This window comes from Hypomesus nipponensis, chromosome 13 (genome assembly GCF_054491055.1).
Source record: "Hypomesus nipponensis isolate SF chromosome 13, ASM5449105v1, whole genome shotgun sequence".
In the NCBI taxonomy this organism is placed as follows: Eukaryota; Metazoa; Chordata; class Actinopteri; order Osmeriformes; family Osmeridae; genus Hypomesus; species Hypomesus nipponensis.
Window position 1 is genome coordinate 12463874 of NC_140373.1, and position 26647 is coordinate 12490520.

The 26647-nt window shown below is 52.1% G+C and overlaps 1 protein-coding gene across 1 annotated transcript in view; it reads right to left on the minus strand.

The window, feature by feature from the left end:
• Positions 1 to 26647, minus strand: part of dnah9 (dynein, axonemal, heavy chain 9) — a 95171-nt gene that overhangs the window by 41966 nt on the left and 26558 nt on the right. Inside the window, exons 34-53 of the mRNA XM_084669842.1 lie at positions 25700 to 25804; positions 23441 to 23598; positions 21589 to 21727; positions 20085 to 20372; positions 17681 to 17891; positions 17453 to 17580; positions 17224 to 17332; positions 16876 to 17023; positions 15944 to 16118; positions 14582 to 14755; positions 13376 to 13583; positions 12955 to 13120; positions 11780 to 11882; positions 11234 to 11473; positions 5704 to 5865; positions 4327 to 4523; positions 3038 to 3200; positions 2518 to 2641; positions 1866 to 2008; positions 175 to 336 (exon numbers count right to left, since the gene is read on the minus strand). Of these exons, the coding sequence (XP_084525968.1) occupies positions 175 to 336; positions 1866 to 2008; positions 2518 to 2641; positions 3038 to 3200; positions 4327 to 4523; positions 5704 to 5865; positions 11234 to 11473; positions 11780 to 11882; positions 12955 to 13120; positions 13376 to 13583; positions 14582 to 14755; positions 15944 to 16118; positions 16876 to 17023; positions 17224 to 17332; positions 17453 to 17580; positions 17681 to 17891; positions 20085 to 20372; positions 21589 to 21727; positions 23441 to 23598; positions 25700 to 25804 (3303 nt within the window). The remainder of the gene's footprint in view (positions 1 to 174; positions 337 to 1865; positions 2009 to 2517; positions 2642 to 3037; positions 3201 to 4326; positions 4524 to 5703; positions 5866 to 11233; positions 11474 to 11779; positions 11883 to 12954; positions 13121 to 13375; positions 13584 to 14581; positions 14756 to 15943; positions 16119 to 16875; positions 17024 to 17223; positions 17333 to 17452; positions 17581 to 17680; positions 17892 to 20084; positions 20373 to 21588; positions 21728 to 23440; positions 23599 to 25699; positions 25805 to 26647) is intronic.

Consider the following 26647-nt stretch of genomic DNA (forward strand, 5'->3'; position numbering starts at 1 on the left):
CAGAGATGGTTCACTTGGTTTAGGCATTAGAGCCGCACATTATGGATTGGTAACTACAGAGAGATAATCAGTGTGTGTATGTCTGTGTACAGTGAGTGTGTGTGTCTATGTATGTGTCTGAGTGAGTGAGTGTGTGTATGTCTGTATGTGTGCATGTGTGTGTGTGTGTGTCACCTCTATGTTCTCCAGCTCCTGCAGGAAGGTGAGGCTGACTGACTCCAGCGCCTCCTGTGGCCACTCGTGGAACCAGTCGATGGCGGTGCAGTTGACCACGGCTGGAAACTTCCTGCTGCGCACCCTCAGTCTGCTGCCCACCGGGGAGAAACACAGGGCCACCTGCGCACACACACACACACACACACACACACACAAATGCACGCAGGCATACCTTCAGCTTCCGGTACATCTGATCAACAGACAGCAGACGTCTGCTAGCAGTAGAGCAGGGGACAGGAGCGCGAGGGTTATTCATGTCTATCGTGTCCCAGCCAGCCTGGCTGAGGGGACCAGAGAAGCAGAGAAGTTGGAGCTGATTGAGAGCCTTTAGCTACGACGGGCACCAGCCATCTGCCTGCACTGGGGCGAGGGGGCGGGGATTCAGTGAGTGAATATACACTACTGTAGGTGTGTGTTTGAGTGTGTACGCGTGCGCGGACGCGTGTGAGTATGTATTTGCACGCGTGCGATGGTTGGAGTGAGCGTGTGCGTTACGCGCGCAAATACATGTAGCATATGCGAGTATGTGTGCGGATGTGAGTGTGTGCGCATACGTGTGTGATGATGTGTGTGATGATGTGTGTCGGTGTGTGCGCGTGTGTGTGTGTGTGTGTGTGTAAAACAGAATCCCAGCCTCACAGTGCCTGGGCCCAGGGGACTGGCATCATCTCATTTGCTGTAGCTCTAAACCCCAGGACGCCTCAGCATGCTGGCACCCAGCAGCAGTATCACACTGCTGCTCCACACCCGGCACACACTGCTGGCTGCCTCCTGACTCACACCTCTCTCTGTCTCTCTGTCTGTCTGTCTGTCTGTCTCTCACTCTCTCTCTCTGTTTCTCTGTCTGTCATCTCTCTCTCTCTGTCTCTCTGTCTGTCATCTCTCTCTCTCTCTCTCTCTCTCTCTCTCTCTCTCTCTCTCTCTCTGTCTCTCTGTCTGTCATCTCTCTCTCTCTCTCTCTCTCTCTCTCTCTGTCTGTCATCTCTCTCTCTCTCTCTCTCTCTCTGTCTGTCACTCTCTGTCTGTATGTCTGTATGACTCTGTCTCTCCCTCCCTCAAATCCACCCACCTGATTTCCTTCCCTCCCTTTCCCCCTCACCCCTTCCCCTCTCAACACTCTCTCCCCTTATTTCCCCCCCTCAACCCTGCCACCCCCGCTCTCTCCTCCTGCCCCTCTACCCCCCCCCCCCCCTCAGGGAGGACAGCGGTGCAAGCAGCTCATCAGCGATGGAGTTCCAGTTTGCAGCTGGGTCACAGTAGACCTCCGCCAATGTTATATCGCCCGCGTTTCAGCGCTGGGGAGAGAGGCGGCGTGTGCTGGAGATGATGTGGGATCGTTAGGGACCTTCGGGCAGCACACACAGGTGTCTAGGGACACATTTCATTTGAGTACACCGCCTGCACTGTCTGGCGTTTTATTATAAGTTATGATTCCGGTGCTGGTGGGTTGCTGGAGGTTTCTGTATATTGCACCCGGCTGGTTGTGGTGCGAGACAAGGGGATTAGATGGGGACTTGGAAATCCGGTGAACTTTTCTTTCCCCCCCAGAGAAGTTAAAGGATGTTGTTTCTCGGCTTGTTTCTTGAGTAGAGCTCGGTTGTTAAAGTCTTACTTTCTCCCGGTCGAGTTCCAGCGAGCCCGTGTCTCACCTTGAGCTGGCGCCGGACCCGGTCGATGAAGAACTTCCAGCAGTTCTCGCGCGTGTCCATCAGGCCGGACGCCCGCACCTCGCTCCGCACGCCTCCGATGATGCTCTCTGCCTCGTCGTCAGCGAAGAGATCTGGGATTTCACCTGCAGGGCGAGGGAGGGGGGAGGGAGAGAAGGAGGGGGAGGAAGGGAAGGGGGAGGGAGGGAAAGTGGGAGTGAAGGAATCCCTTTAAAAAATGCATAGTATAGTGAGGCAGCAACACCGTGTGTAGAGGTGAGTGTGCTGTAGGCAGACTGGCTGGCAGGACCAGGGTCAGAGAAAGAGGAGGCCCACAGGGCTGTAGAACCCTGGTTTCCTGTTCGAACCTCTCCAACAAACCCAAGCACCCTGATCCAGGGAGTCAGGTGAGCTGTCTACTCATCCCTATATCCATCCCTCCATCACAGCCCCTCCATCCATCCCTCCATGACGCCCATTCCTCTACCCATCCCCCCATCCCTCTATCCCAGCCAACCCTCCAGCCCTCTACCCAGCCCGTTATCCCTTCCTCACACCCGTCCCTCTACCATCAACAGTCTGAGCGTTAAAGAACCTCTCTGCAAGGCAGTGGTGATGAGGATCTCCTGACAGGCCGAGAGGACGAGGAACGTACCGGAAGCTAAGAGATCGTTGACCAGAACCAGGAACTTCTCCTCAGCCACCTGGGCGTCGGTCATCAGCAGCACCGTGCCGATGTTCTTCACACCTGCTCTGATGTAGAGAGACGCCAAGTCACTCTGCGAGGGAGGGAGGGATGGAAAGAATGGAGGACGGGAGTGAGGGAGAGAGAGAGACAGGGAACAGCGAGAAAGAAGGAGTTATAGAGGGATGGAGATAGGGAGGGAGGGAGAAAGAGAAGGAGGGATGGAGGAAGGGAGAGCAGAAGGGAGAGAGGTTAAGAGAGGGCATTATACTCCATCCCTGTTATTACTTTGTGGAACACATCTTTTCATAGTAGTTACCTAGGCAACTATAGGCTGCTAGTAGCACTGTCTCTCAACATGCGTGTTAATGGTGATGGTGTTCAGGTTATGTTAAGGAGTGGGTGGGTGTAAGAGGTATGTGTGTGTATGTGTGTGTGAGTGTGTGTGGGTGGGTGTGTATGAGTGTGTGTGCGTGTGTGTGCACTGCACCTTAAGGTCTGGGATACCGTAGCCCTTCCTCAGGGTAATCTGGAACACCTCCAGGTTGGAGATGAAGGCAGCCAATCGGGTTAAGCTCTGCTTGCCACTCCCGCCCACGCCGACCAATAGGGCGTTGCCACGGGGAGACTCCAGGATACGGTTGATACGGCAACTACGAAGTGGTGAAACGTAGAGAGTGATAGACAAAGGTAGAGAGAAGGAAAAAGACAGACAGAGAAAGAGAGAGAGAGAAAAAGCGAGATGGAGTGAGATAGAGACATCATCATCGCTCCATGTAGGAAGCTTCTCTCAGGTCGATAGAAGACAGGTGTTCACTACCAGTGCTCAAAGTGGGCCGGTCCTCACCGGTACTACCGGCACCCTCTACATTTGACTCTTAAGCGTACCGGCACCTTTTTTTTGCGTACCGGTACGCTAGATTTGAAAAAGTTATCTCGACAGCATCAACTGATGCCTGAGTAAAACAGACTTTTTACTGCTGCTTTCAAACCTAGAAACTAAACGACTTTCGTTTGTAAGTAATTATGTTAGCCTGGCTTCAGAAAGGCACTAAAAGAGCCCGTGTGCCAGAGACAGACACGTCAACAGAGGTCCAAGTCCAACCAGAAACGTCGGGTAGGCTACGAATCATGAGCTTTAAACTTGTTTAAATAAATACATATATTTATGTATGGCTGCGGGAGCTAGGGTTTTTTTATTTTTTACACAAGTCTCAAAAACTATTTTGCGCTCAAATAAAGGCCAAAAAAGTTGTCCTTTGAGTATCGAACTCCCGAACTAGCATCACATCAAACACAGACTATGCATGCATTAGCAGGCAGCTGTGGTGGTAGCTTTACAGGGGCCGGTTCTGGTGGGCCGGTCTGGATAAAAGTCCAGGGCCTATTTTTTCTCCCAGTCCGTCCCTGCCGCCCCGCAACATTAAGCCCCACCCCCTGATGAAATATGTTCCCGAGGCTATGCATTTATGTTGTTCATACATAGGCTATCAATGCAAGAGCCAATGCAAGAGAGTACTCCCACTTTGTTTTCTCCACTTCAAGCACAGCACAACAGCAAAGACCCCTGACAATGAAGGTGACGGCGATGATGATAAAGACGATCAGAACTACTATCAATGAGTAAGAAGCGAAAGAGGATTGCAAGCATGACGATAGGGATCACGACGAAGTGCCCCACGAACACGACGAGGGCGACGGCGACGACCAAAAACACGACCGAGGGGACGACCATGGCATCACAGTACGGTGAACACTCCCTCCCCCCCCCCCCCTCACATGTGTGCCATGGCGTCCTGGAAGAGGACCAGGCTGAGGTTGGCGTTGAGCTCGTTGTAGGCGTCCAGGGCCTCCTGGAGGGTGAGCTGCAGGGCGGACCACGACGCCACGGGCAGGTAGCGAGGCTCACCCACCCCACAGGAGAAGTGGCAGAACACGTTCATCTGGGAGGCCTGCTCCAACGCCTCCTCCATGTCCTGGGAGAGAGAGAAAGAGAGAGAGAGAGAGAGAGAGAGAGAGAGAGAGAGAGACAGAGAGAGAGACAGACAGAGAGAGAGACAGAGACAGAGAGAGAGACAGAGAGAGAGAGAGAGAGAGAGAGAGAGACAAAGAGAAAGAGAGACAGACAGACAGACAGACGAGAGACAGACAGAGACAGAGAGAGAGACAGAGAGACAGAAAGATAGAGAGAGAGAGAGAGAGAGAGAGAGAGAGAGACACACACACACATACACAGGAGTCAAGGGAGGTGGAAGTGCACACACACGGGTTAGGAGTGGGGAAGTGGAGGCACCACACACACACTCCTGTCAGTAGAGCACAGCGGCACAGACCACACACACGGGCGGGTTAGACAAGTGTGGAGGTGAGGGAACGCGCAAGAATTAGGAGAGTAGGGTGGTGGGGGAACACACAAACTCCTGTCAGCATGGCACAGTGGCGCAGACCACACACACAAACAGCCCAGCTTCATATTTTAGTGAATGTGGACAGGCGTACACCAAGGGCTGGAGGTAGGGTGATGCGGCGGAGTTCATACTTCTAGAAGATAACTCTCAGAGGGGGCCGTTCCTTCACCGCTCCGCTTGCACAGCGGCTGGATTACAGCAGGGTGCGTGTGTGTGTCTGCAGAGAGCGTGTCTGTCATTCTACATGTGTGTGTGTGTGTGATGTGTGTGGTCATGTATGTGTGAGTCATTGTGTGGGACTTTGAGTGTGTGTGTGTGTGTGATAATGGACGTGTGATCATGTATATGTGTGTGGGTTCCCCTGTGTGTGTGTGTGTGTGTGTGATCATGCCTCGTCGTGGCATGACCAGTGTGTGTTCTGCACACAGGGTGGGAGAGTGCAGGGAGCATTCGACAGAAAACCATTAAAATGTTTTCCAATTTGCTGGGCTGCTGGCCCAGACCCTGACAGTCCGGTAGGCCCACACGCTCATTAGTATTCCGACCATCCCTCTCCTCCCCATCCTCCCCCTCTCTTCTCCTCTCTCCTTTCTCCTCGCTGCGCTGGCCACTGATGTCCAGGCGCCGACATTGAGCAAGCAGCCTAATGATTTTCCCTCCTTTCCCTCTGCTCCCCTCCTCTCCTCTCCTCCCCCCCCCCCATCCCTCCTCTTGTCTTCCCTCCGCTAAACTTTGTAAGGCTCCTCACCTCGTAAAACTTTCTGGCCGTGTCGGCTTGGAGCCTATCAAAGTTGCGGGAGTCGGCCTCCTCCACCAGCTTGTCTCGGTAGACGCGGCAGGACTCGTGCAGGTAGACCTTCAGCAGGTCCTGGGGGGAGCGCAGACACTGACTGGTGCAGAAGAGCATGCCCTGCATAGGGGGGGGGGGGGGGGGAGGGGAGGGGTTAGGAGAAGGGAGGGGGAAGAGGAAGAGGTGAGGAAGAGGAGGGGAGAGGAGGAGGCAGGGGAGGGGGGAGGTACGGGAGGGAACGATGGAGGGAAGGGGAGGAAGGGAGGAGAGAGAGAGATGGAGAGAGAGAGAGATGGAGAGAGAGAGAGAGAGAGAGAGAGAGAGAGAGAGAGAAGATGGAGAGAGAGAGAGATGGAGAGACAGAGAGAGAGATGGATGTTGGTTAGTTTGAACCTTCCCGAGCAGCAGCAGATTGCAGATCAGAACCCGGCTGGAGACAAACGACACAGACAAAGCAGGTCAAACACGGCCAGACACGAAACTGCACGGAACGTGCGACCCGGACTTGGATTGCGGTCGATAACCACAAAGACAACGTCAAAAAGGCATCGTTGACGTGGGATACTGAACTCTTAAAACTCCACAAAGCAGGAGAGTTAAGACCTGAAGAGCAGACAGCTTGTCCTTGTCCACACACACACACAGAGTTCCCAGCGTATGCTAAGCTAATCAGTGGCGACATCTTTGGCACACTCGGCTGAACGCTGTCAGTCTCCGTAGAAGTGACAACAGCCTGGCAAACCCGCAGTGTAATGGGGCCCATGGGGGAGGTGTGCGTGTGTGTGTGTGTGTGCTTGAGTGTCTTCTGCACATTCGAGTAGGTAATTAGAGGGATGCCACGTGTAAATGGATAGGCAGCGTTGTTGCCAGTCACGCACGCACACTTATCAGTCGATGCAGACTGCTCCAGGGTGTTACCTACACCTGGGTTTGATCCAGAACACCTCTCCGTATGTGCCTGTTCTCTGTACGGTAGCTGGCTGTCTTCCAGCCTCTCCACCAGGCTCCGGCGCTGAGGGCCTTTAACTGACAGTAAAAACGTTACGCTGCACGCTAACTGTCGCAGCAGATCGACGTGTTTTTCCTGTCCTCCGCTGGCGGTCTCTCGTCCTCCCTCGTCCCTCTGTTCTTCCGTCTGTCTGTCTGTTAGATCTGTCTGTCTGTCTGTCTGTCTGTCTGTCTGTCTGTCTGTTAGAGCTGTCTGTCTGTCTGTATGTCTGTCTGTCTGTTAGAGCGGTCAGTCTGTCTGTTAGATCTGTCTGTCTGTTAGAGCTGTCTGTCTGTCTGTTAGAGCTGTCTGTCTATATGTCTGTCTGTTAGAGCTGTCTGTCTGTCTGTTAAAACTGTCTGTCTGTCTTTTAAAGCTGTCTGTCTGTCTGTTAGAGCTGTCTGTCTGTCTGTCTGTCTGTTAGAGCTGTCTGTCTCTGTCTGTTAGAGCTGTCTGTCTGTCTGTATGTCTGTCTGTCTGTTAGAGCGGTCAGTCTGTCTGTTAGAGCTGTCTGTCTATATGTCTGTCTGTTAGAGCTGTCTGTCTGTCTGTTAAAACTGTCTGTCTGTCTTTTAAAGCTGTCTGTCTGTCTGTTAGAGCTGTCTGTCTGTCTTTCTGTTTGATCTGTTTGTCTGTCTGTTACAACTGTCTGTCTGCCTCTTCATCAGAGTTGTCTGCCTGTCTGTCTGCTCGAGCTGTCTGTCTCTTCGAGCTGTCTGTCTGTCTATTTAATCTGTTTGTCTGTTCGAACTGTCTACCTGTCTCTCCGTTAGAGCTGTTTGTCTGCTTGTCTGCCTTTCTTTGTTAGGCTTTCTCCTTGTCTGTCTGTCTGTGCACTTGCAGCCTTTTTTAGCAGCATGTATGACAGCTGCTCAGGTCTCTAAAACATCCTACTCCCTCCATCTCTTCCTCCCTCCCTCCTCCTCCTCCTCCTTCGCTAACAAACACCCCACTGACAGGCCAGAACATAACAGGCCTAACTGGTCACTAGGCTTCCATGTCTTTCCACCATGATTATCTCTCTCTCTCTCTCTGTCTTTCTCTCTCTCTCTCTGTCTGTCTCTCTCTCTCTCTGTTTGTCTCTCTCTCTGTTATCCTCTCTCTCTCTCTCTCTCTCTCTCTCTCTCTCTCTCTCTCTCTCTCTCTCTCTCTCTCTCTCTCTCTCTCTCTCTCTCTCTCTCTCTCTCTCTCTCTCTCTCTCTCTCTCTCTTCAACTCTCTCTCTCCCTCACTATCGTTCTCTCTCTGTTATTGAGCGCCTCATTTATGGTGATGCTGAGCAGACAGGCCCGTGTTATGCCCGCTGGTCATGGCAAGCCCATCCCATAACTATCCAACGACGGTGAACGCAGCTTCCTGCCAACACATCCCAACAGAACGTCAGTGTTTGTCTTGTCCTGTTAGCGTCTTCTGGATACCGGCATCACGGTAACCCGAAGAAGGCTTCTGGGTTCGTAGATAGCCTCTTGTGTCTGTCTCCCAGTGATGGGAAGAATGGGGGGGGGGGGTGGCGACAGAAAGGGAAAGAGGGAGGTAGAGGGGGGGAGAGAGATGAAGAGGGCCAATGTATGAGAGGAAAAGGGAGAAGGAGTGAGAGGAGGAAAAATAGAAGGAGGACAAGAGCAATGAAGGAGGGAGGAGGAAGAAGAGAAAAGGTGTGGAGAGAAAAACTGGGAAAATTGGAAGGCAAGTTTGAAGAGAGAGAGAGAGAGACGAAGGAGGAAGAGGAGGAGAGCAGGCAGGTGTGTGTGTTTGTGTGTGTGTATGCATCAGGGTGGATAATAATCCCTGGCTGCCAGCCCTTTATCTACAAAGACTTACTTCACCTACAGATGAAGCTTAGAGCCTAGATAATGATTTTGTGGCGAGGACATGAAAGGCTTTCTTTGAGCAACCTTCAATGTTGTCTGGACAGATATCTACTGGACCCTTTAGAAACTCTGTTACAAAGTATGCTGTAGCTCTTCTGTTCGCACAGTAGCGATGCTCATTAAAGTTCCTGATAATGAGACAGTAGCCTCTAGCTACATCCAACAGTTACAACAACGCCAGGAGAAGGAAAAAAAATGAAACAAAAAATGAAAAAAGTCAACCCTCAGTAAAAAGTCACCCAATTATTTTGGAGATAAACATCATTGTTTTCCACACTCCAACTGATGAATGAGACAGGAAAACACATTTGTCTCCGGGATGAGAAAAGCAAAAAGCCAACCATGAACGTACCGACATGGAGATGTTTCAGCAGGCTTTGAGATTTAGGGAAAAGAGGGTCGTTTTGTCAAGTCAAGATCTATCCCGCAGCTCAAGGAGCAGTGATTCTGTGACGGTGACAGGAGAGGCGGTGAGGAAGTTATTAGACAGTGCTGTGAGGCTTCTCCTGTTTGGCGGGCTGTTTTTCTCAGACAGGCTGTTTCTCTCTGGCTGGCTGACTCGTTCCTTCTGTCTGTATTGCTTTCCTCTGTCTGGGGGCCTGTTTCCTCCTGTCTATTTCTGCCTGGCTGTTTGTTTATTTCTGTCTGGCTGGCTGTTTCTTCCTGGCGGGCAGTCCTCAGGCGTTAGCTGCAGAAGCGGAACGAAGGATGAGCTGAGGAGTGGAAGAGAGGAAAACTTCAAAGCTTCGGTGGTCTTTGTGTTACAAAGGCGTTCTCCCCTTCACCTCCCTTTTCTGGGGGCCTTGAGGAGAACAGCAACAAGGTGGCTCCAAAACCCCTCTCTCTCTCTCTCTCTCTCTCTCTCTCTCTCTCTCTCTTTCTCTCTATCTCTCTCTCTCTCTCTTTCTCTCTATCTCTTTATTTCTCTCTCTATCTCTCACTTTCTCTCTCTCTCTCTCTCTCTCTCTCTCTCTCTCTCTCTCTCTCTTTCTCTATCTCTCTCTCTCTCTCTCTCTCTCTCTCTCTCTCTCTCTCTCTCTCTCTCTCTCTCTCAATTCTCACCGCGCTCTATCTCCCTATCTCAACTCTTGCTCTCTCTCTCCCTCCCTCTCCCTTGTTCTCTCTCCTTCTCATTTTCTCTTTCTTTCCTTCCTTCTCTCCCAAAATATATTTACACACCTCCCAGTCTCCTTTTCTACCCCCTCCCTCCCTCCCTCTCTCCCTCTCTCTCTCTCTCTCTCTCTCTCTCGACATCACTGATGACGTCGCACACCCTTCAAAACGCAGACTTCAACAAAACACACCCAATACTTTGTTCAAGCGACAGGTTGAGCCAGCCTTGGCTTCTGAGGAAGTCCGAGTCAAACTTGATCAGAGGCCTGAGTTTCCTCAGACAGGCCGTAAGGGCTGGCGTCCAGGGCCGCTGATTATACATAATCAGGCCTCGAGTGCCAAGACAATAGTCCCTCACCATTAAAGGTGAATAGAGTGCTAAACTAACTCATAATCATGATTCAACTTTGAGTCATACAGTACTATAGATAAGGAGTACAATGAGCATATTTGAGAGTCGACGTAGCCAAGGTACTGAATATTCTTCAAGATTTTTCTTTTTTATTCTTCCACTGTGCATTGAATAAGGAACGAAGAAAAGAAAAAAGGAAAAGTGTGATAGAAGTTTTCAGAGTTGGGTGGTCTCCAGGAAGGAATTATATCATATAAAGAACCTATGGTTGAATGGCTTAAAGCTTTAATTATACATTGGAGTGTGTTAAATGAGACAGTCTTGCCGCAGTGAAGCCGGAGAGGGATTTTGACAGAAATATCTTCCAGAAGCTTCTCCCCCCTGACAGTGGAGTGATAATATTATATTCATTAAAACACATTAAATTAACACTAACCGCCTCGAGGGTAAGAAATCCATTCTATATTATGTTACACTTATCCCTGTTTACTTTTCAGCCCCCCTCTTCAATCAATAATCATTTAGATGAGAAATTAGTTACAGGAACTTGACTTTGAGCACCTGGGGTGTTGAAGTACTATGGCAGCCAAACTCTTCAGACTGACATGCACCCAATCTCTTGGAGCTCCAACTTCCAAATTAGATTAAGAGACTGTGAGTGAACTCGCATGCCACTGTAAATCCTCCAGCTGATCAAACTTCAGGCTGAATGTCAAAAGCATTTAGTGTGTGAGTCACTCTTTTCCCCACGCGTTCTAGCGTGTTCTAGCATGTTTCTAGCGAGGAGATCTGAAGAACCGCGCGAGAGGACTCTGAAAGGAACTCTTGGCGATACGTGAAGGGAATTAAATGACAAAATCAATCTGAAAAATGAATAAACGGACATGGTAAAGTTGGATTCTAAAACTACCGGACAGATCTGTCTTTTGTTTTTGTTTTTTTATCACCAGCCTGCCTTTCTCATGTTTTACGTACCGTGAGTACTATGCTAAGGTCGTGTAGGATGCCCTCTGTGACACGGCGTGTAAAAAGAAATAAAAACATGTACATCCTTAGTTCTGTGTGTGAAATCCCCAGTGTGTGTGTCTATGCGTATGCGTGATGTGTGTGTGTGTGATGTGATGCGTGTGTGTGTGATGTGATGTGTGTGTGCGTCGGAGTTCACCTGGAAGATGTTGGAGAGGTCCCGTAGGTTGAAGATGTAGTGGAACTTGCGTGCGGTGGGGAGGAAGGTGGAGGAGAGGCGCTGGTGCAGAGCCAGAGCCAGCTGGACCAGGGGGGCCACGCTCCGCTGCAGGGCGGCGCCGAAGCCCTCCCCCTGCAGGTGCTGGGACAGGATGGAGCTGTAGATGGTGGTCAGGGCCTCGGGCCCCGGGAACGACAGAGCAAACACGGAGAAATGGCGCTGTGGAAGGGGGGGGGAGGGGGAGGGAGACGATGACAGGAACGTGTGTAGAGAGAAGAGGGAGAGAGTCGAGAGAAAGAGAGGGGAGAGAGGAGAGAGAGAGAGAGAGAGAGAGAGAGAGAGAGAGAGAGAGAGAGAGAGGGAAGGGGGAGAGAGAGGGGAGGGGGAGAGAGAGGGGAGGGGGAGAGAGAGACAGAGACAGAGAGGAAAGAGAATAAGTGTATAAGTGTTGTGTGTGTGTTTGTGTGTGATTGGTGTGTGTGTTTGGTGTGTGTGTGTGTTTGGTGTGTGTGTGTGTGTGGGTACCTGCAGTCTGGGGTTGATGGTGAAGCTGCCAGCAGTGGGGTTCATACAGGACACATACTGGACATTATGGACTTCCTTCAATAGCAGCTTACTCCTGTCATACCTTGGGATGCACACACACACACACACACACACACACACATCCCAATGAAAACACACAAGCACACAAACGCACACATAAACCCCCCCCACCCCCCCCCCCACCCCCCCCCCCCCCCACCACCCCCCCCCCCCCCACCACCACCTCCCCCCCCCCTCACCACCCCACGTGCCCCCGGTTGACACTCATACCTCAGCACTTTCCTAAGCCACCATGGCGTGGTCCCATCCTTCCTTGTCTCAATTTCATACCTGGCCTCCTCTCTGCGTACCTCTGCTGGGCTGACCGCGTCCAGAGCGTCCAGGCGTGCCTGAGACACCAGCCACCCTGTCTCAGAGCCAAACCCCTTCCCCTCCTCCCCCCGCCCCAGGCAGGGCCCCAGCACACAGCGTCGCAATCCTCCTACACGCAAGCCCCCCCCCCCCCCCCCCCAAAGCCCCCGGCTCTCCTCTCTCCTCTCACGTTCGCGTGAGTCGGGGGGGACCAGGGCGGCGAAAAAGTTGGCTTTCGGAAAACGAAGTTCCGCTGGAGGGGGGTTTAGTGAAGCAGTGCAAGTTACCTGGGCTGAATAACTCAAGCCGGGGATCTGATCTCTCTGTGCTTTCGCTAAGGTCAGACGCTTCCCCGAGGCTTTCTTCCTGAGATAGCTGCGATGCGTTGAGAGGCACATATGGTGGGAGCTCTCGGGTGTTTGAGGATTTCTTATTTGAGGATTTCCTATTTGAGGATTTACGTGTGTGAGTGTGTGTGTCTGTCCACCAGTGGTTGTAGGCCATGTGCTAGTGTATAAACTCATAAGTGTGTGTGTTTGTGAGTGTGTGTGGGAGTCAGGTGGCTGAGCGGTTAGGGAATCGGGCTAGTAATCAGAAGGTTGCTGGTTCGATTCCCGGCCATGCAAAATGACGTTGTGTCCTTGGGCAAGGCACTTCACCCTACTTGTCTCGGGGGGAATGTCCCTGTACTTACTGTGAGTCGCTCTGGATAAGAGCGTCTGCTAAATGACCAAATGTAAATGTGTTTTAGTCGATGAGCTGGCCGTAATAATTCCTAAGTGTGTGTTTGTGTGTGCACTCACCAGTGGTTGTAGTCCATGTGTTGGCGTATGAGTGTGTGAGGCTGGACTGTCCCGTATGCATCCACCTCCGGCATGTTCATGTCATCCAGGAAGTAGATCAACTTCCTGCTTCCTGGGGGACCATAGTTACGCCCCGCCTTTTTTTCCAGAGGTTTCTCCAGCACAGCTAACCACAGAGAGGAGGGATGAGGAGTGCGGAGCAAGAGGGAGGGAGGGAGGGAGGGAGGGAGGGAGGGAGGGAGGGAGGGAGGGAGGGAGGGAGGGAGGGAGGGAGGGAAGGAGGGAAGGAGGGAAGGAGGGAAGGAGGGAAGGAGGGAAGGAGGGAAGGAGGGAAGGAGGGAAAAGGAGAGAGAGAAGGTCAAATCATGTATGGGAACCCACCAAGGACAAGGAGCAGGGAGGAGACAGGCAGGCTACTAACCCTGGAGCATGGCGGAGGTGGTGTAGTAGTTGAAGGGGACGTTTTTGATCATGTACTTCTCCTGGTCCAGGGATGCCAGCTTCTCTCCCATCAGAACAGACTTCCCAGTCCCGGCGTTCCCCACCAGCATCACGGGGCGCCGGCGTTCCAGGAGCCGGTCCAGGAAGTAGCGAACACGGATGGTCTCTGTAGTGTGGACCAAACACGCCTAGCAACAAAGAGACAGACAGCAATAATCACTCGCCGATCCAGAGTTATTTCTAATAATAATAATAATAATAATTCATTTAATTTATAGCGCACCTTACATTCTGAATCTCAGAGTGCCACAGTACATCGTAAAAAACATAGTTAAAAACAAGCTATTATCAAATAGATTTAAAAAGTAAGAAACGCCTTTCTGAATAGAACGGTTCTGAGGCCAGTCTTAAAAGAGTCCGCCGTCTGTGTTGCCCTTAGGTGGTCAGGGAGGCTGTTCCACAGGCGCGGCGCTGCCGTGCAAACAGCCCGGTCAGCCCCCGCGGTGCGGAGCTTGGTGTTGGGGACCCGGAGGAGCGAGCTGTTTGTGGATCTGAGGGCGCGGAGGGATGTTTGCGGAGTGATGAGTTCTTGGAGGTAGGGAGGTGCATGTCCACTTATGCATTTATGGGTGCGTAGTAGGACTTTGGAGTCCATACGGAGTGAGACAGGGAGCCAGAGTAGTGAGTGAAGAATGGGTGTTATGTGCTCGTATTTCCGGACTCTCACCAGGATCCTGGCACTGGCGCTGTTTTGAATGTACTGAAGCTTCTGGATGTTCTTGCCAGTGATCCCAGTGTCGATCACTTTCTCGCTTATGTTCCTCTTTAATTGTTTATTCATGTCTATTTCCCTCTTTATTTAGTTTGTCTGTTAACTTCTGTTCCGCCTGCTGAGAGCGAGAATCGACTTGCATTCGATTATAGAACATATTTATAATAACTCACTCACTCCTTAACCATCTCTTGCATAATCTCCATAATGAATGCTTTTCTTTTGACAATTAAAACTTTGTACCGCAGATTTGCTGCATTAAATTCAAGGTTTGAATTTCCACACTGCATATTTAGTTCACAAATAAATAATTGGCTGAATTTGGTATTCATTTATGAATCTTTGAAAAGTGCTGTGGAACTCGAGACTATTAGGAGATGACTGAGTGGCGGTGGTATGGTTGTGGTTCTGTACCTGCAGAGGGAGGTCTGCATCCAGCTGGAACACAGGCACCATCTTGGACCAGGGCTCAAACTTCTTGGTGTCGGGGTCGATGTAGCAGTCAAACACAGTGCCGTTTGACGGGAACTTGATGGTTTTAAACTCCGTCACCCACCACTTGCTGAACTCCACTCTGTAGTCCACCAACTACACACACACACACACACACACACACACACACACACACGAGAAAGAGGGAAAGAGAGGGAGGGAGGGAGAGAAACAGAGAAAGAACAACACTATAAATCATCTCGATAAATTCACAAACTCATTGATGCGCATATACCCTGCAGAAAGGTCCCTCTACCCATAGACCCAGGTGCTGTAGATCCAGTGATGGAGAAAGCTCCCTCACCTTCCTGGTTGCGGAGGGGGGGAGCTCTCAGTGGCTCCGCTTCAGTGACATGAAGCAGAAAGGAGAACACTGCCCTTGTTTAGTCTGAAGTGGAGACCTCCCCCCCCCTCCTCCTCCCCCCCTCCCCCCCTCCCCCCTCCCCCTCCCCCCTCCCCCCCCCCCTCCTGCTGGACCACACACAGAGCACATACGCCCATGTACCACACGGCAAGGCAAAACCCTCCGTCCATTTGAGCTCTTTAGACAGTCAGGCAGCCCCCCTACACCCCCCCTACACCCCCCCCCCCCCTACACCGCCACGTCATCGCCCTGCCCCCCCCCCCCCCCCCCTCTCCCACCAGCTGCCCCCCTCCCTCTCACAAGCTGCTCCTTAGTCAATAAGGCCGCTTAGCGTTTAAATGCTCCTCGGATGGGCAGAGGCAAAAGTGGAGTACATCTGGGGCGAGCAGGGGGGCGGGGGGAGAACGCCTCATCCCGTAATGGAGACGGACGCGCCTACGGTACCGGCGCCGGCCGCGTTGCTTGGCAACAGCCTGCATGTGGTGCGCTCACACCCCCCAGGAGCTGGCTCTCCCTTCCAAACAAGCTTTTAAAAAAAATGATTTAGGACAACCCGACGGAAGAGTGAACTCTCTTTGTGGGAGTGAACTCTCTTTGTGGGAGCGACGAGGAGGATGGGAGGAAGAGGAGGAGAAGGGGCAGGAGGGGAGAAGGAGAGGAGAGGGAGGGGACGGAGGAGGAAGATGAGGAGGTAGAGAGGAGAGGGAGGAAGAGGGGGAGGACAGGGGAGGAGGAGGAAGAGGAGGAGGAGGAGACAGGGAGGGGGAGGAGAGGAGAGACGGAGGAGGAGGAGGAGGAAGAAGAGATGGAGGAGGATGGGGAACAGAGATGGAAGAGGAGGAGGAAGAGATGGAAGAGGACGAGGAAGAGATGGAAGAGGAGGAAGAAGAGGAGAAGGGCCAGCCGGCCGCCGGCCTTACCTGGTCCTGGAACAAGGCTCCGCCGAACGCCCAGACGGCAGCGAAGACGAAGAAGAGCTCGTACAGGTCTTTAGGGCAGTCCGGAGGCGTGTGCTCCGGGCTCAGCAGGCTCTCCAGCAGGTGACACAACATCTGGACCACGCTCTGCTCTGGGATGGGCAGGATCTTCTTGAACCTGGAGCGGAGCAGACGCACACTCTTACACTCTGCCACCACACACACACAGACTCAGACTGATACACACAGACTCACGCGCGCACTGCACGGATACGCGCAGGCACTCGCGCACACTCCCATTCGGCGCGGTCACACGCACGCTCGCAACTTCTTTTTCATGTGATCTTGGTTTCACCTGGCAGAGTAATTATGAGAATATTTGCTTGTTTACATTACCAGCCTGTAGAGAGTCAGAAGACCTCCCGTAGGGATGTTAAGTGGGATTAATTAAAATAATTGATCCTTCTCTTTACCTCGCCTTTACTCACTCTCGCCGTCTCATCTCTCCCACTCTCTCTTTCTCACTCCCTCCTTTTATCATCTCGCTCTCACTTAAGAGATCTCTGTCTCTCTCTCTCTCGAGTTTGTATATTTCGATCTAGTTAGGAAGGTGACAGCGTTCATTGCTGTGTGGGGGCAGTGGGGTGTCTTGTGTCAATGGGGAACAGTGCCAGGTGCTTCAATAGCAGGCGTGCACTTTCGATATTTACTTCCCATCTCGTATCAGTGATCTGGGTTTACTCGGTGGATTTCTGTCATGGTCCGTTTTAACTAGCCGCTATCTGGCAGGTTTGACAGCCCACTAAAGGCTTTGAGAAATCGACAACTCTCTCTCTCTCTCTCTTCTCTCTATCTCTCGCCCCTTCCGTGCTGTGTAGACATGTGCTGTCCATTTATCGACTAGACGTTGCGAGGCGGTCCTCGGAGACAGGTACCTAGACCTGAAGGTGTCCAGACATGAGGGAAGGTACTTGTCAAACAGAATAGTCAGGTTGGCCTTCTCTGATTGGACCTCCCTCCTGTCAATCCAACTGGACACAGGTGGGTTCCATCCAAGGTCTGCAGGGTTTATGTACAGGATGCCTGGAGGGACAAACAGAACTGTGGTCACCATGAGTTCTTTGATGTCGATATGAGGTGAGAGGGACGGTAGAGAGGGAGGACAGAGGCAGAGGAAGGAGAGGAGGGAGAGAGTCGAGGAGAGGCGGAGGAGAGGAATAGAGAAAGAGGAGGGGAGGAGAGGGAGGAGAGGGAGGAGAAAGGAGGAGAGGAAAGAGTGCTACCTGCTCTGGATACTGTGGCTGGGGTGGCCGTGCGAAGGTGACTGATCTCAAACACCAACCTCATGGTGGGGTTCAGAGGGATGCGCTCATTACTGGCCAGAGTCAGCACCTAGACACACACACACACCCACACGCACATATACCATTAACATGTCATGGAACAGCAACACACTGGGGTGAGCACGCACACACTCTTCCAATGTGATGAAACACACGCACGCACACACACCTTGTTGTCGTCCATGACAGTGTTGAGAGACTCGATCCACATGGGGTCTATGTCTCCGTCCAGAACGATCCACTTGGGCCCAGCGTGGCTCAGGTTGGCCAGCTCACGCATGATGTTGGAGAACAACCCTGCAACACGCACCAGTCAGTACAAGACACACACACACACACACCAGCCCTGCAACACACACCAGCCAGCACATGTGTGCACATTGATATGGTAACTCACCGTCCTTCCACTCTCTGGTTGCCGGGTTGATGATCCCAAACAGCTCGTCATTGGTCACGGCCTTGGGGTTAAGGTCCGCCCACACAGGCCGGCGCTTCATGTTCTGATAGGTCCTCTGGAGTGACCTCATCACCTGACTCTTCCCCGTGCCGGCGTTACCCACCACGAACACGGAGTGGCGCACTGCCAACAACTCCTCCAGCTGCACCACCTGGGAGAGAGAGAGGGAGGGAGGGAGTGATGGAGGGAGATGGAGATGGGGGAGAGAGAGATGGAGAGAGATGGAGGGAGATGGAGATGGGGGAGAGAGAGATGGGGGAAAGAGCGATGGAGGGAGAGAGAGATGGAGAGAGATGGAGACGGGGGAGAGAGAGGGAGAGAGAGATAAAGATGGGGTAAGAGAGATTGAGTGATAAATAAATGGAGGGAGAGAGAGAATGAGCAAGAGTAAAAGAGGTGGAGGGAAAGACAGATGGAGAGAAACAGAGAGAGAGGCAGAGAGACATGCACAGGGTGTGTCACTACCCAATGGCACAGTCCATTATTCCTGTGATTGACAGAGTAAAGCGAGCTGTGGGGTGTGTTTGGTTTATACTGCTGTGCAGCGTGGTGGTGCATGTTTAGGTGCACTGCAATGCAGCACAGCAGCTCGGAACACGCAGCTCACATCACGGAGCGCGGCTGGAGCTGTCCTTACTGATTACACACACACGCACACACACACAAACACGCACACACGAGCGCACACACACATACGTGCTAACAGACATCCACGCACACATACGTGTGAGTAGACATATACAGACACACAAACAAAACTGCATACAGTTGCAGACACGTGCAACTCAACACGTACACGCTCACACACACACAGACACACACACCATCTTTAGTAGCTACAGGCTCATATCTCTTTACACCTCCATATCCAACAGGTTATTATCAACCACACCGACCGGAGACACCATCCAACAGAAGGGGGAGGAGGGGGGAGATGGAGGGAGGGGGCGAGGGAAGGAGGGAGGGAGGGGGGGAGGGAGGGAGGGGTGATAAAAAGGGAGAGTCTCTTTCCCGTCTCCATACACAGAGATAGTGTTGGCTGCTGAATCAATGCCATCGAGCGAAAGCCCGCGTTCTCCAGTATCTATTCAGGCTCTCAGCAGTCCTCAAAGAGCCCCCCGATCACTCTAATGTACTGCTACCAGGCCAGCACTGGGAGCTACGCAAACTCCCTCTCCTCACCCCGCCCCCCCCCCCACAATCCCCAACCCCCTGAAATGAAAGAGGAGCACAGACAAAGACCGTAAAGATCAGGGTCTGGAGGTGCGTCACTGTTATTGACCCCCCCATCTTACACACACACACACACACACACATGCACCTTCCAACAACCCCTTCTCCCTCTCTCTCACACACACACACACACACACACACACATGCACAAGCAATTTCCAACAACCCCTTCTCCCTCTCTCTCACACACACACACACACACACGTGCACAAGCACTTTCCAACAACCCCTTCTCCCTCTCACACACCTACACGCACACACACACACACACACACAGAGGCACCTTCCAGCCCCCCCCCCCCCCTCTCCTTGTTGGTTATTTCCATGGCTGCCTGACACAATGGCAGGGTTAAGTGGTGTCTGGCTGCGCCGGCCTGCTTGATACAGTGTTATTATGTGCCTCTGCTGCCTTTGTGACCTGCAACAGATTGCACTTATTTCCCCTGGACCTGCGTTCTGGCGTTCTCTGACATCCAAACCGCCTCTCTAACACCGTGCGTGTGTGTGTATGTGTCTGTGTGTGTGACGGAGAGAAAAATATATCAATATAAACAAAAGGATAAAGCGAGTGAGGAATAGTGTAGAGAGAACGAGAAGGAAAGAGATAAAGCGAGAAGAGAGAGAAAATATGTGTGTGTGTGTGTTTGTCTGTCCATGTAACACACCATAATCATTAGAATCAGGCCTGTGTTCGAGGCACCCGAGGACCCATCAACCCTAACCAGAGGGTGTTCATGTATTTGCCCGATTCGTCCAGGAGCCCAACCCTGTCTGACATTAATGCTTCCCTCTGACAAAGGCCAACCGCGGCAAACAGCTTTTTGAGAGAAGTTAAATAAAGCCAAGAGGGAATGATAACACTGCGATGGATGTGGGTTATTATGGGCTGCTGCTTCTGTCGTAGGACCTCAGGGTTGTGATGGTTACCGCAACCATGGTAACAAACTGTTGGCTCAAGTCCACTTCTTGGGGTGGATTCTTGCTCGAATTGGTACGTTATAATGATGTAAAAATATGTTTTTATCCAAAACAGCATTCGCCCCACGGAGAGATTTGAACCGGTGATCTATTGAGCTGAGCTCAAGCACTCTCCCACTGAGCTAAAGCTCACCTTGAGCACAAAGTTGTCCTCCGCCTGAAGTTTCAGATCGAGGACAGACTCTCTGACGACCTTCTCAAAGTCCAGGTCCCTCTTCCGGGGCACGTCCAGGGCGGGGAACAGGTCCCCGATCAGCCCCGTGAACACGGGCATGTCGTCCGTCACGATCTTGGGCACGTTGAAGTCCCTCAGGGCCCTCATCAGCACCTGGTCCTCCGGCCGGCCCGGGTCCCCTCTCTTCAGGGAGCCGGCCACCACCAGCACGGACTTGATGGCGCGCAGACCCCAGTCGTAGTGGTCCTGTACACACACGCGCGCTCGCGCGCAGAGACACAGACGTTCAATACAGTCTAAAGGGTTCTGAACACTGGGGGGGGGGGGGGAAGGGAGGGAGGGAGGGAGGGAGGGAGGGAGGGAGGGAGGGAGGGAGGGAGGGAGGGAGGGAGGGAGGGAGGGAGGGAGGGAGGGAGGGAGGGAGGGAGGGAGGGAGGGAGGGAGGGAAAGAGGGAAAGAGGGAAAGAGGGAAAGAGGGAAAGAGGGAAAGAGGGAAAGAGGGAAAGAGGGAGGATTTGGGGGGGATGGAGGATTTGGGGGGGGAGGAGAGAGGAGGGGGAGGAGAGAGAGGAGGGGTGACAAAAGGAGAAGAAAAGTCAAGAGGAGGAGAGCAGGAGAGAAAAGGAGGAGCGGAGGAGAGGAGGAGAGGAGGAAAGAGGAAGACTTAGAGGAGGAAGACAGTAGGAGAGAGGACAGGGACAAGGAGAAGATGAGGTGCAGAGATATGTTGAGGCACCTCCGCCCCGTTTTACTACACAGTGAATCTACAAGGAATACCCACTCCACTGTCTTATAATCAACGACACTTAGACACTTAATTAAAAGAAGATTCTTCACTCTCCACTACAGTCCTTCCATTGATTTGCACTTTCAGCCATTAAGAATCTTGCTTACTGAGGCACTGGGCTCATTATCATCCTGCATCGCAGCAGCTAAATTGCTAATGTTTGCAAACTTCAAAACAAAACTCCACTGATCACTTTGAAAAGCCCTCTCTCGAGAAAAAAAAACACATTCAAAACAACCCTTTCATCGCAGAGGGGGATCTCGAGCTTCATAAAACTGCCGTAAAGCGGAATAAGCTAGCGACGGCAGCTGAACTTCTCTGGCAGATTAGGACGTTCATCCATAATTGAAAAGTCACAAAAACCAAACCTAAGACATGGGCTTACACAATCTCCTCAATGCTGAGAATGACTTTCCAGCACCATCCATAATTGATCTGTTTCTCCAGAAACATCCAGGAGAGGAACTCCTGACAGCAGGAGAGGACAGCTCCTACCTTAACATCTACATCAAACTGTCAGTTTGATCCACCAGGGTCTGTCAGTCAGTCTGGCTGACTGACTGGCTAACTGGTTACTTGTCTGACTGACTGGTTGGCTGACTGACAGATTGATTGATTGACTGGCTGACTGGCTGGCTGGCTGACAGCCTGGCGTCCAGTGCAGTGCCGGTCTACCTGTTTGGAGAGCAGCTCTTTACACAGCGTGTAGAGGGTGATGAACTTCCGAGCCAGGACCCGGGCGTCCAAGAAGCCCTCCGCCACCAGCATGATCTCACAGATCAGCTCAAAGTCTGGCACCACCATGGCACACGGCCTGCAGGGGGCACAGAGAGAGAGAGAGAGAGAGAGAGAGAGAGAGAGAGAGAGAGAGAGAGAGAGAGAGACAGAGAGAGAGACAGAGACATCACGGGTGGTGAAAACAGAGGGAAGGTTCAAGAGAGACACAACACAGACAGAAGGGGGGGTGAAGAGAGAGAGAGCGTTAGAGAGAGAGAGAAACACCGCAGGGAGGGCGAGGGGATTTGTGAAAAAAGGCAGGGATAATTAGAGACATGCAAAGAGAGACGCCACAGAGAGGGAAAAGATGAGAGAAGGTGCAGAGACACGGGGGGGGGGGATGAGAAGCCAAAAGGAAGAGAAATGGCTAGAGAACAATGGAGAGACAGCATAGAGACCGAGAAGTAAAATATACAGAAAGATACAGCCGGAGAGGGAAAGATAAGTGAGGTGACCGAGAAAGAGAGATGAAGAAAGAGATGGTGTAGAGAAAGAGTGATGAAGAGAGAGAGAGAGAGAGAGAGAGAGAGAGAGAGAGAGAGAGAGGGAGGGAGAGAGAGAGAGAGAGAGAGAGAGAGAGAGAGAGAGAGAGAGAGAGAGAGAGGAGGGAGGGAGGGAGAGAGAGAGAGAGAGAGAGAGAGAGAGAGAGAGAGAGGAGGGAGAGAGAGAGAGAGAGAGAGAGAGAGAGAGAGAGAGAGAGAGAGAGAGAGAGGGAGGGAGGGAGAGAGAGAGAGAGAGAGAGAGAGATGGAAAGAGAGATGGTAAGGAGATGCAGAGATGGAGAGTGATGCAGAGAGATGGAGAGAAAGGTGGAGAGAGGAGAGATGGAGAAAGGGAGAGAGGGAGACGGAGAAAGGGAGATGGAGGTGGAGAGACGGAGGAGGCCAGAGACGGAGGCCTCCTGGCCCAGCGCCTGGAGGAGGGGTGACGGGAGAGCTCACAGCTTAGTCAGAGCAGCAAGAGTGGAACATGTTAGATTAGCGAACGCCAAAAACAACAGCTGCAGCTATATCCAGGGAGATGTCTCCTCTCAGATAATGAGATCCTGACTAAGGGCTCGTAGCATCCGTTTGCCACAGTTACAGAGAAGAGCCACCATCCAGCTTTCTGTGGTAGCTGAGTATAACTTAAGTACTTTCTGTGGTAGCCGAGTATAACTTGAGTACTTTCTGTGGTAGCTGAGTGTAAATGAAGTCGTTTCTGTGGTAGCCGAGTGTAACTTCAGTACTTTCTGTAGTAGCTTGTGCGTTTGTGTGTGTCCGAGTGCACGGCAATTAGGTGTATGAATCAACAACAATATTAAAAAAACGAGAGAGGATGACACTAGAAGGAGTTGATCAATTGTCATGTTTTTTTTTTGTTTTTTTTATGGCAACATACAGTCTACCAAAATACACCCTTCTATGTCTGAAGGCTAAGCTTGTTATCAGGTGTGTGAGGGCTTTGAGGAGCTCTACCTGAAGAGAGCCTTGTGGGATCTCTACGGTTACCTGAAGAGGAATTTCAGAGTTTCCACGGTTACCTGTGGGAGGCTTTGAAGATCTCCAAGGTTACCCTTAAGAGGACTCTGGGATCTCCAAGGTTACCTGAAGAGGACCTTGTGGGATCTCTACGGTTACCTGAAGAGGACTTTGTGGGATCTCCATGGTTACCTGAAGAGGACCTTGTGGGATCTCTACGGTTACCTGAAGAGGACTTTGTGGATCGCCAAGGTTACCTGAAGATAACTTTGTGGGATCTCCATGGTTACCTGAAGAGGGCCTTGAGGTTCTCTGGTAGCTCCGTGCGTCCAGCATAGCCAGGGTTCATGGTGATGAAGATGCCCACAGAGGGAAACAGGTTGACCTCCTCGCCCATGAAGTTAAACCTCTTCTTCTTGTCCCGGATGGCATCTTGGATGCTCTTCACCTGCAAGCAGAGGAACAGGACACACGCTGAACACACAGTTTTAGCGTGGAGAGAGACAGAGAGTCAGAGAGACAGAGAGACAGAGAGAGAGAGAGCGCCATGGAGAGGGCAATTGGCCTTTGGCAACAATGCTCACTCATTCATGCCAATAAAGCATTATTGAGTAGAAAATGGAAAGAGTGAGACAGAGAGAGAAACACACAGAGAGAGAGAGAGAGAGAGAGAGAGAGAGAGAGAGAGAGAGAGAGAGAGAGAGAGAGAGAGAGAGAGAGAGAGAGCGCTGGCTGGGTTGAAACAAGACCTCCAGCAGCAGTTGTCAGTGTCCTGGGCTGCACTCTAAAGCCCCAGCTGGCTTCATGAATGGAACATGTCAGCGGTGAAACAGCCAGGCAGCCCAGTGGAGCAGGCGGTCGCGGGCCAGCAGGCAGCCACAGATCAGTCAGTCAGGCCAGGACAACGGGCACAGGCAGAGATAGATGCCAGCACCAGCCAAGCGATTGAAGAAGGAGAATTCATGTATATCGGGGGGGGTAAAAAACTCCCTGCAGTTTGGGGTGTTGGGTTTAACTGTCTGTGTGGTTGTGAAACTATGTTCATACACGTGCGTGGGTGTGTCCGTTTGGAGCGCATGCACCTACGGTGGGTGTGTATGTTTGTGTGTGTTTATGGATATGCATGTGTGTTTATACACACACATACTGTGCATAAACACACACACACACACTTACCCATACACACACACAATCATACACACATACACACATATTCAGTATAAACACACACGCACCCACACATATACAGTATAGACAAACCATGCATACACGCACACACAAACATACACACACAAATATACAGCATAAACACACGCACTTCAACGTGCAGCTCCCCCGCTCCACATTCAGCATGGCTTGTGGTATCTGTTGTTTCTTCTGAGGTGCTGAGAGAGGAGGTGGCTTCCGAGGCTGCTGGGAGGCAGGTCTCATGCTCGCAGAGTGCGAGCGCTCTCTCAAGGTCTGCCGTGCCTTCCTCCAGCTGTCTGATCCCTTATTCATCGAGGCACACGCACACTCGCCTGAACTGTGCCAACACTTTAGGATTCTCTCTGAGTGAGTGAGAGACAAAGAACACTGGGTTCCTGGTGTTCCCTGGGCTGGCAGAGGAGAGGCAAGGGGAGGCAGGGAGAGGCAGGGGGAGGCACGGAGGAGGCAGGGGGGAGGCAGGCTGATGGACAAGGGGAGGGGTGAGGCAGGGGGAGTCAGGGGGAGGCAGGCTGATGGACAAGGGGAGGGGTGGGGCAGGGGGAGGCACGGAGGAGGCAGGGGGAGGCAGGCTGATGGACAAGGGGAGGGGTGAGGCAGGGGGACTCAGGGGGAGGCAGGCTGATGGACAAGGGGAGGGGTGGGGCAGGGGGAGGCAGGGGGCGGCAGGCTGATGGACAAGGGGAGGGGTGAGGCAGGGGGAGGCAGGGGGAGGCAGGCTGATGGACAGTGGGTAGAGGAGTGGCCTGACTGACTGACAGGGTGCGTGGAGCTTCTCTGACAAAGCAGAGCCTTGAGCGAGACTCCATCATCATCACCGGCACCATGATATGAACGGTCCTGATCGACTGTACCGCACACCACCATATCACCATGACGCCATGTCTGAACCCCCTCTGAGATGACCACTACAGAGACCACGGGGGGGGGGGGGGGGGGGGGCAGAGAGAAGAGGAGGGGAGAGAGAGGGGGAAAGAAAGGAGAAGAGAGACTGAAGATAGAAAGAAAGAAAGAGAGAGAGAGACAGACAGAGAGCGAGAGAAAGAGAGAAAGGAGAGACCGAAGGAGAGGCCAAGAGCTGAACTGCCAGGCTGTTAGCACGGCTAACTAGCTACAGTAGAAGCATCTCATTTCGATAAATCATCTATAGATATGGTGACACTTGAAACAGATGCTTCAGCTGTTTGTCACCAGAGGCTCGATAAAGAGTCATCAACCAATCTAAGTAAATAAAGGGCTGAATAAATCACAGCTGTTTGGGAAAGCCCTCGACTCAATAACAGAGGTGGGTGTGAGTATATGTCTGTATGTGTGTGTGTGTGTGTGTGTGTGTGTCACCTCACCTGAACAGCGACAACGGACAGCACCTCCACTGAGATCCTGTTGAACTCGTCGAAGCAGCCCCACGCCCCTGTCTGAGCCAGGCCCTTGTAAATGTTCCCACACGACTGAAGACACACACACACAAATACACACAGACAGGCAAGCAGGCAGGGAGGCAGACAAACAAACAATCATTTAATAACATCATTTGTCAAAGTCTGCTTGTGCAAATGTGGCACAGGTAGAAATGCCAACACCCACGTTCAGTAAGATCCAAACTGTGTGTGTGTGTGTGTGTGTGTAAGCCTCCCTGAGACACACAGGGACAGGACAAAGGAAGGATCATGCTTCTCCCAATTACAGGCTCAAGTTAACCTCATCTGACGCAAACCAAATATGACTAGAGTATTGATCTGTGTGTGTGTGTTGTCTCCTGTTCCTGGGGTATATGTTCACAGCTCCCTAACACCTCTCTGCAGTGTATGCATCAGGGAGCAGTGTGTGCGTGTGTGTCTGTGTGTGTGTGTGTGTCAGAGAGCGAGGTGTGTGTGTGTGTGTCCGGGAGCAAGGGGTGTGTGTCAGGGAGCGAAGTGTGTGTGTGTGTCTGTGTGGGTGTGTCAGAGAGCGAGGTGTTTGTGTGTGTCCGGGAGCAAGGTGTGTGTGTGTCAGGGAGCGAGGTGTGTGTGTGTGTGTGTGTGTGTGTGTGTGTGTGTGTGTGTGTCAGGGAGCAAGGTGTGTGTGTCAGGGAGCAAGGTGTGTGTGTGTGTGTCAGGGAGCAAGGTGTGTGTGTGTGTGTGTGTAAGGGAGCAAGGTGTGTGTGTGTGTGTGTCAGGGAGCGAGGTGTGTGTGTGTGTGTGTGTGTGTGTGTCAGGGAGCAAGGTGTGTGTGTGTGTCAGGGAGCGAGGTGTGTGTGTGTAGTGGAGAGAACACATCTACACTATAATGATGGCCCTGTCTAGGGAGGCAGG